The sequence below is a fragment of the Aricia agestis genome, chromosome 13 (assembly GCF_905147365.1).
Source record: "Aricia agestis chromosome 13, ilAriAges1.1, whole genome shotgun sequence".
Lineage (NCBI taxonomy): Eukaryota > Metazoa > Arthropoda > Insecta > Lepidoptera > Lycaenidae > Aricia > Aricia agestis.
Window position 1 is genome coordinate 10788187 of NC_056418.1, and position 9356 is coordinate 10797542.

A 9356-nucleotide genomic window follows, 5' to 3' on the forward strand; every position below is an offset into this window, starting at 1 on the left:
AATATTTAAGTATTTTTGTCATTTATCACTTACTTGAATTTTATATTATACAATCACTTTTTTCATGATCTTTTACATATCTTTAATATTTCTCTTTGAATGCCACTGTCATTTTTCCAAACTACTTCACAACTTAGATTGGAATCACTAACAGCTTTCTCAAATTGTCTCACACTGCCCCCAACACCAAAATAACAAGTTTTTGCTGCTACAAGAACAATACCATTGTCACTTATTCTGTTTTCGAATAATCTAACAAGTTTTTCATAGTTGTCAACATTATAAATTGTCTCAGAAGTTAATATTATATCAAAATTGTCTTCAAGTTTTTCATTAAAACTTTCCCAATCTCCAGAGTAAAACTTGCACATGTCTATACTATATTCAGTATCTTCTTCCTCGGTGTTCAAAAGAACATTTGGTACTGTAACATTCTCAATTATTTCTTTATTCTAGAACAAAGATATCTTGTTTTAGGAGGGTCTGATAAGAAAAGGATATTATGATAAAACAGTATATATTTAGTGTATACTAGCTGTCTCGGTGAACTTTGTGTCACTTTAAAACCTTCCCGGAAAAATTAGCCCAATCTGTTCAGCCGTTTTCGAGCTTTAGCGTTACTAACACAATTGAAAATGCATTTTTATATATAATAGATTTATAACAGAATATTTACAATATAAAATAAAATTATTCCAGCAATTAAAAAAAATGTATACTTACATAATCTTGGAAAGTGACTTTCGCTCCTTTTAGTAGAGAATAGATTCCTAGTATTCCTATTCCACATCCCAAATCCAAAACCTTGGCTCCATCAAAAGAAATTTCACTGTGTTCTTCCAAATATTCAACTAAGTCATATGTACACTCCCACAGTTTTAGTCCTCCTACACAAAACCAATTAACAATTAGCTTTTAAATTGTATTTTCCAGGAGACACTGATTTTAATATGGGACAATAGATTAATAATAATATTTATTATATTATGTGTATGCAGATGGCAGATCTATGTTAGGGACCTATCAGACAGAGAGTGGTCACACATTCAAGCTGTCTGATAGGTCCCTTGGGGGTGCCTTTAAAATAGATTTCTCTGATGAAACATTTTACATTGGGACATTGAAAGCTAGTCAACAAACCTTCATATTTCCCAGGAATGAGGTCGCTGTGGCATCTTTCAGCAAAATTAACATCTTTCCCAAGAGTCTCATCTAATTTTATATTTGTTATATGACCTATTGTCACATCTCTGCACATAAATATCTTTGCATACTTAATCATTTCATCCCAACCTTCGATTTGCTTCTTTGGGATGACTTCATTGCTTTCATACCATATTGTTTTCTTGGTATCTTAAACAATATCTTTGTGTATAAAAATGCGGTTGACAAAATGCTCGCAATGGGTGTTAAATGTCTTTATATATTTAAACATTTAGAAACCAATCCTAACTCTATAAGTAAGCAACATCAAAACAATATTAAGTACCTAGTTTTAATTTTTTTTAACCCAATAATAATCTCTCTCATATAATAATCTCTATTACTTGGCAGGGAATCACCTGTTTAACGCCTCCGTGGTCTAGTGGTTAGAGCGTCAATCTGGGCTCCGGAGGTCGTGGGTTCGAATCCCGCATTGGAAACATGTTATTTCCAAGTTTGGTTAGGACAATGCAGGCTGATCACCTGATTGTCTGACAAGTAAGATGATCCATGTGTCGGATGGGCATGTAAAAAGTCGGTCCTGCGCCTGATCTCTCGCCGGTCGTGTCGGTCTTCCGTCCCACTGGGTTATGAGAGTAAAGGAATAGAGTACTGCGCACATACTTGGGCACTATAAAATCACTCCTTCGTACCTGGTCTGGTTTCAATGAAACCGGCCACCGTCACCGAAACCGGTGTGGGGAGTATTATTATTATTATTACCTGTTTAAGAGTTACTGCGACTAAAAAAGGTTGACCGGCTTCATAGGACAACGAAACTAGGTTATAAAAATACATGGGCGTGCATTGTTTTTTGTAATGTGTCGTAAGAGTATTTACCTGATGTTTCACTTTCATTATTATCACCTGCAAAATTAAATATAAAGGAAGACATTATATGAACTGAGCTGAGAGTTATTATTTACAATGTTCTTTACAAGTGCAATGGTCTCCAGAACTGTTTGTTACAACTTTGCTAGAGTGTGTAATTGAAGATGTTTGAAATTTTTACACAAAATTTCTCTTATTAATCAAAGTTTATATTAATATTCAAGTCAAATTAAAATTATTGAAATATTATAGTAAAAACGAGGTTATTGTAGAACATAAATTATAAAATGACATGTTTTTGTTTTTATGTCACTTGTTTGTTGTTAATATTCTTTTTTTTTCCTATGGTACTTCGGCTATAAAACCATGGCCAGTGTCGAGTAAATGGCGGGAAACAATGTTCTAGTATAGTTATAAAATTTTGAGCATCGTTTTCATAATTATATAGTCAGGTCTAAAGTCTAGTCAAAGTCTAAGTAAAAGTCAACACAGTCAAGGAGTCAAGTCGGTCGATTTAGTAAAGTGGTAGACGCTTTACTGAAACTTTCGATGGAGTTTTGGAGGGAACACAAAATAGCACGTGTCTGGTTATTACATCACTTTCCTACACTTGTGCATGAAAACGAATATCTAATGGTTAATATCCTACCCATATTACACATTAAAAACCCAGTTAACACAATTTTAGGAAAAAAATACAAAAACACAATAATAAACAACATCACTCTTTCACATTCCCGGTAAATCTCCTTTTCTTCTTCCTCCCGGCACGCGGCAATGAAAAATTTTGGAAAAATTGTACCAATAATGCTACGACTGCACATGTGACATGCGTCTATCGCCCGAAATCCGAATGTTATTTATATTTATGTACTAGCAATCGGTTCAGTAGTTTTAGCGCTGTTGTTTCTGATATCTAAGTTGGTAGGTGAGTTATTAACTAATAACGTGTATAACAATCGAAAGAATCGAAAAACCCGCCTTAACATCGTACCACCTCTTATAGAAATACATATGAGCAAGCGATAGCGCGATCTAGGCGACTCTTGGCGCCATCTGTTATGAGTTTTTGAAACTAACTTAATTTGAACAAAATTACCCATTTTCACCCCCTTACAACCCTTTTTTCCAGTTAAAAAGTAACCTATGTCCTTTTTAAGGCTTTAGACTATCTGTGTACAAAATTTCATAACAATCGGTTCAGTAGTTTTGGCATGAAAGCGAGACAGACAGACAGGGATACTTTCGCATTTATAATATTAGTATAGATATGGCGAAGCTGCATGCGTTTTGTACGCTGAAAACTTATCGCGATTCGTCATTCGTGATATACCAGTTGGACCGCAAATTGCGTCTTCCCTGTTTTGTAAAGTGCGAGGCTTAAACTTGGGTGGGGGTGCTGCTGATAAAAAAGAAATAGTCGTGTTCGTTTCATTTTTCAACTGCGCATGTGCAGCTTTCGCGCATGCGCAACAATAGAAATTTTCATCATCATCAATCCATCCTAGGACACAACATTTCTTTCTTCAACGTAATAATTTTATTATATTTTACATTGTTTAATACATCTAACTTCTAATACAGTCCACAAGTTTAAAGTAATAACACAAACAAATGACGGATATATCGCGCATTCGATCGCGCGATGTATCGCACCTGTCTGCGGGAGTCAATGATGAAATACTCAAAGCAGATGTTACTACCGCGCGCGTAGTGAAGATTCAAATACGGCCCAATTGGGCCGTCTGTCGTTTAGTCTGCATCGAGCGCAGTCACGAACGTGCCGCGTCTTGTCTTACCTAAATAAATTTAAAAAGGCGTCGTGCCCGTTTCGACAATGTACCAATTGTGACTCAAAAAAAAAAAACACATGGAATCTCTTACCACATGTCTTGATTGCAATAAATACCTCGATTATTTACATTTTCAATATTTTTTTCGAACAATCTGGAAAAAATCGAATTTTTGTCATGAGCTATGGCGAAGAAAGAGACAGCGATACGATTCGACGTTTAAAAATAGAACTGTCTCTTTTATGTAAATGGTTTTTCGTATCTTTTGTTTCACTTATCTGTCAAATTTGTCAATGTTTGCAATTTTGAATTTGAAAATTGTTCTGAAGAGATTTAAGCCGGAAAATAGTATGGACGTAACAGATCTGTATAATATGTAGAATATCATTGGCGGGAGCCCTTATATTCAAATAATTCATATTTCAAAGGTGGATATGTACAGTGAAGCCTAGCCCTAAGTTATTTTTTTAATGTCGAGTATTTTACGAGGAAGTAGACGAAGAAAAAAAGTAAATTAATTTCAAGAATCAAGATCAACCACAGTCCACACGAGTTGTTGATAGTTTAACAAAAGTTTTTGTGAGAAAAGTTTGCGGATTAAACCGCATACTTAACAAGAAAGTTCAAGCTAAAGAAATAAGTTATTCAATACAATTATAATACACAATGACAGACGTAGCGAAAAAAGTGAGTTTTAGATTCTAATAAGTTCTCTTGTCAAACTCCAATTCTGTGCATAATATATGAAAATGACCCTCTCGTGTGTGGTAATTATATTAAAACCAATCAATATCATATTATTTTTCGTTTAAAATTACACATTGTATCAAACGCAGCAGAATTTTTTTTAATAACGTTGACAAGTACCTACTTAACGCAAAACATAACCTCAACGAATGCGGCCATAATACTATTCGATACTTTGAAATGACAAATTAAGTGTCATCGATTCAAGATCAACGTAAAATTTAAGAAAATGTTTCAGGTCCAAGATTACAAAGACTCCCTCAAGCAGAAGGCTGAGCATTTAATAATAAAAGGATTCCCAGAAAAAATCGTCAAACTAAATGAACTCTTGGAGACGCCACATTTTCAGAACCGCGATCTTTCGGATGTCCACCAGGTAACAAGTCAATAGTTTCAGGTTTTTTGTATTAATTCCGATTGAGTTCAGTTTATACTTGTGAAATAGTGAAAGTCGCAAGAAATACAAAAGAATTATGATACAAAATGCATCTGGACATAAAAGTGTTACATTTTTAACAATCTGCTTCACAGGTGATTGTTATATTGTGCTTATATTTACATACATATTATTTGTTAAAGTCATAGCTATACTGAGTATAACTGACGAAAATTAAGTCTACTCTCAATTCTCTTGCCAATATTTTCCAAAACAGAACAAAACGCAGCTGAAGAAATAACCAGATATAACTATATATTTCCAGGACCTAAACATTCCAGTGCCTCCACCAGCACAACCTACCAATGAACCGAGTGCTAAGAGGCCTCGGGTGGATTCCACGGAGAACAACACAGTAGAGGGCACCAAAGTTTACGCCCTGCCCAATGGCACGGTGCCCTGTAATAAGCCCCTGAGTGATCTTATTCACCTTGTCAAACCTCATATTAGGGAGCTAGTTGAGGATTCCAACCTTGTAAGTACACAAATCAATAATAATAAATAAATAAAATAAAGAATCTTCATGCAAATAATTATTATTTGCATGAAGATTCTTTATTTTATTGATAATAAAGAATCTTTAAACCTAATAATACATGATTTTTGCACAGCAAATACTTTTGTTACTCACATAAGTCCATAAATAATTGCTTTAATAAAATATTCTTTTCTATGTTTCTAATTTTTTGTCGTCTTTGAAGACTGTCATACTGCAAAAGTGGACAAAGATTAGTTTGGCAATTTGTATAACAAACAGAAACTGTACCTTACACAAGTTTTTTTTTATTTTCTAGCTTAAAATGTGGATTTCATTTATGATACCAAAAATTGAAGACGGAAATAACTTTGGTGTTTCGATACAAGAGGATACCCTCGCTGAGATACAGTCGGTGGAGTCGGAGGCTGCGGCGTTCTTTGACCAAATCTCAAGATACTTTATTTCGAGGGCAAAAATTGTGTCTAAGGTTGCCAAATACCCTCATATTGATGACTACAGAAGAGCTGTGAGAGTAAGTATTAGTTTTATCAATTGTGTATTATGAAGTGGTGATTATTTATTATAACTGGAAGAAATAACAAAAATGACAATAAAATATTATGAATACCTACGCTATCACATGTTTTGGCTACATGTAATTCTGGAGTAAAACTTTAAATGATAAAGAAAAGCTTGAACATATTTAATTGATGATTAATTAAGGAAGAATGCTGATATTTCTGAAGCTATTAAATGTGAAAGCTATATAAGATGTTAAGTCTTTAAAAATTTGTTAGGCATAAAATTATTATATGTATATGTCAACACATATTATTACAGTCTACGAATCTACATCAACGAAACAATTCCGAATATTGAAATTAAAATAGGTTTGCTATCGCCAATGTCAGCCTGCATATGCTGAAAAGCTGGGCTGGACATATTGTAACCGAACTGAAAACCATATCTACAGACACTTTTGGTATGTGAAAAAATTCTACACAATATAATATTGAAAATATAATACTTCTGAAACTTCATTGACAGAATTTACCAGAAAAAGGTTTATCAGAAAAGGAGTAAATGACAAAATGAGACCCACTGAGAAAATCACATTTGTAGTCATGCCACTAATTTAGATAATAATCAAAGAAAAAATGTTTTTTTAAAACTTCTCAGTCTTACGTCTACGTCTTAGTCATTTTCTGGTAATAATGAACTTGTTTGAATAAAGTTCCAAATAAACAGAATAGTAACAGAATTTTTCCCCTGTTACATTACGAGTCGACCCTACATATTTTCAAATTTTTATACAACTTTGTACATATTTGTAATCCTTAAATTGTAATTTTTTTCAGGAACTTGACGAAAAGGAGTACCTATCTCTATGGCTTGTGATGTGTGAAATCCGTAACCGCTACTGTTCCCTACACGACATAGTGATAAAGAACCTCGAGAAGATTAAGAAGCCCCGTTCCTCGAACGCAGAGTCGTTGTATTAGATGTAAAATTTAATTTTAGGGACACAAGTATGTCTTGTGTATTTTTTAATTATAATATAAATTTTTCTGTTTCTATTCACTAGAATACACAATTCTCAAATTATTACAGATAAAAACATAGATATTATAGCCAAACATTTTGTGAATCTGAACTTAATTATATAATATATAGTTCATTTTGGGACATCGCAGATGACAGAAAAGTCTGTCGTCTGCGATCTCCCTTATGCTGTAGAAATATTACAACACTATCTTCATTAAGTAAACAATATTCTGAATCATTATTTCATAATTCGTTTTTAATAAATTGATTTTGCTTATATTGACTTTATTTTCAAGAATAGTACTCTGCAATAGCAAGTTTTGGTTTCTATTTATGCAAGCACAAATTAGGTTTTGTGAGAGTCGAAATAGTTATAAGATATTCTTTCATATATTTTAACTAGATTCAAAATCGAGTGAAGAGCAAGAAAAATTAAACGCAAAAGACATTAATCTGATAGCAGTTATATAGCAAAATGTTGAAATTATTGAATAATTAACAGGATATTATTTTTAATCATTTTAGCCAATCCAGATTATCATTATAATATTCAGTTTGTTGGTTGTTAATTTATTTTTGTAAAAGTGAACGCAGATATAGCCGCAACGCTCACGCCCACTCATACCCTTGTCGCTGCAGCCATCTTTTTACTTAGGCTCATTTTAGTATTTTGTCGACCGCACGCGAATTGTCGGCGTATGGCCCGAGATGTATGAAGCGTTTTTGAATAACGCGCAGCGGTCTGCGCTGATATTTCATACATTTCAGAGCAGTCAACGCGACGCTAAAATCGGCCTTACTGATGTATGTAGGTACTATTCGAGAAGTTGATTCAGGCCATCAGTATATAAATAAGTCTATGATTCAGGCAGATGGCGGATCTGCCGGCCGTCTGCGTAATTTGGTCGCTTTGTATCAAAGCCAGCTGACAGATTGCGACTTATTGAATTCACATAATAATGGGATCGTTGACAGACCCGTAATTTGGTTGGATTATGATAATCCAACCAAATGACGGGTCTGTCAACTGACTATGAATTAATTTGTTCGATGTTACGTACAATCAAACTTTATAATAATGAAAAAGTGCGGCTATATCTTCCTTCACCTTAAATGTACGTTAGAAATAACATCTCTACCTACTTTGCCATGTATATTCCAAGTGAGAAACAGTAATAATTTATTGCCTATGTATTAAAACAATAAAATAATAATTCCATAAATGTGTTGTTTTATTTAAATACATACTTTATAATTGAAGATTTATGATTGTTAATTGTAGTAAGTATCTACCTATACTGTACTCGGCGAAACATGGCGGTAGCGGTCATTGACTCCCTGTCAAAAACTTGTCATTTTCTTTAAGAACCATATTTTAAAGTTAATATACCTAGCGGAATAGAGCAACAATCTCGAGCTGTCAAACGTAACCGAAATTGGTTTTCATCTGTGTGAAAAATATGTGTACGTAGGTATACACTTACACAAGCATGATTGAACATGAATTCTATGAGATTAAATTGTCAACGTGCGGCACGTGCCGACTGGACGTCAAAGAGTGCTGCTGTCATGTATCACACGTCTCTTTTTACCACGCAGTGTTACTGATAGCGACATCTTGCTCATGCCTTTGTTTCTCTATTCCGCTAGGTTAATTAACTTTATGATTGACAATGAAGTGCTGAGATGTTGTCAATCGCGGCTTTGTATATTAGTACATAAAAAATTACAAGTTTTTGACAGGGAGTCAATGACCGCTACCGCCATGTTTCGCTGAGTACTGTAAAAGCAATATATTGCCGTGGTATAACAAAAATGCCGTTAAGTGACATTTGGTCGATTTTCAGGTTTTAACTGTACCTACATGAATAAGAAAAAAATTCTCTATCGACCTATTTAAGCGGTTTTTTCATAAGTTGAATAGTTTCGGAAATAATATTAATGAAAATGCCGTTATATTACCCTTTTTTGTGCATGTAATACGCTTAAATGACGTTAAGTCACATTGGGAGTCAATATAGCCGCTAATGTTCATTAACTTGTATTTTTATTATACTTTTTTCTTGTGATTGTTTCACTAGATTGCCGTTATACGGTATTTTGTACACTGTAAAGTGATTAAAGTAGGTACTTTAACTATTTTATTGTTACTCTTTTTTAATGCAGGTCTATATGTTTGCTAAACAATAATGCCGTAAAGTGAAAAAAAATAGACTTATATGTGACACTAACGAGTCTTAACGGCATTGCCAAGCCACTATAATAATTATAAAATAAAGAAAACTATTGATAAATTCACTGAATGTTGATTTAAATTACAAAA

At 33.7% G+C, this 9356-nt stretch overlaps 2 protein-coding genes across 4 annotated transcripts; one reads left to right on the forward strand and one right to left on the reverse strand.

The window, feature by feature from the left end:
* Positions 1-2256, reverse strand: LOC121733283 (histidine protein methyltransferase 1 homolog). Its single transcript, XM_042123498.1, has 4 exons — positions 2044-2256; positions 1141-1353; positions 724-887; positions 1-452 (listed from the first exon to the last, which is right to left on the reverse strand). Exons 1-4 carry the CDS (start codon positions 2096-2098, stop codon positions 63-65), a joined length of 822 nt encoding a protein of 273 aa, XP_041979432.1. The 5' UTR covers positions 2099-2256; the 3' UTR covers positions 1-62.
* A 2082-nt stretch (positions 2257-4338) lies between these two features.
* LOC121733287 (proteasome activator complex subunit 3) lies at positions 4339-7561 on the forward strand. 3 transcript variants are annotated; one of them, XR_006036540.1, is made up of 6 exons: positions 4562-4594; positions 4813-4950; positions 5276-5485; positions 5805-6020; positions 6329-6470; positions 6847-6976. XR_006036540.1 is itself a non-coding variant. In XM_042123504.1 (5 exons), exons 1-5 carry the CDS (start codon positions 4494-4496, stop codon positions 6988-6990), a joined length of 729 nt encoding a protein of 242 aa, XP_041979438.1. In that variant the 5' UTR covers positions 4339-4493; the 3' UTR covers positions 6991-7560. The 3 variants fall into 3 exon arrangements, 2 of the variants coding, with proteins under 2 accessions (XP_041979438.1, XP_041979437.1); XM_042123504.1 differs by lacking the exons at positions 4562-4594; positions 6329-6470 and adding an exon at positions 4339-4514 and having other exon boundaries at positions 6847-7560; XM_042123503.1 differs by lacking the exon at positions 6329-6470 and having other exon boundaries at positions 6847-7561.
* Positions 7562-9356: the final 1795 nt, after the last annotated feature.

Coding starts and splice junctions, on each gene's coding strand:
- LOC121733283 (XM_042123498.1), bottom strand. CDS start 2,098: ATGTCTTCCTTTATATTTAATTTTGCAGGTGATAATAATGAAAGTGAA. Junction 1,354..2,043: donor TAATGAAAGTGAAACATCAG/GTAAATACTCTT, acceptor ATATTGTTTAAG/ATACCAAGAAAACAATATGG. Junction 453..723: donor AAGTCACTTTCCAAGATTAT/GTAAGTATACAT, acceptor TCTTTGTTCTAG/AATAAAGAAATAATTGAGAA.
- LOC121733287 (XM_042123503.1), top strand. CDS start 4,571: ATGAAAATGACCCTCTCGTGTGTG. Junction 4,595..4,812: donor AAATGACCCTCTCGTGTGTG/GTAATTATATTA, acceptor AAAATGTTTCAG/GTCCAAGATTACAAAGACTC. Junction 6,021..6,846: donor ACTACAGAAGAGCTGTGAGA/GTAAGTATTAGT, acceptor AATTTTTTTCAG/GAACTTGACGAAAAGGAGTA.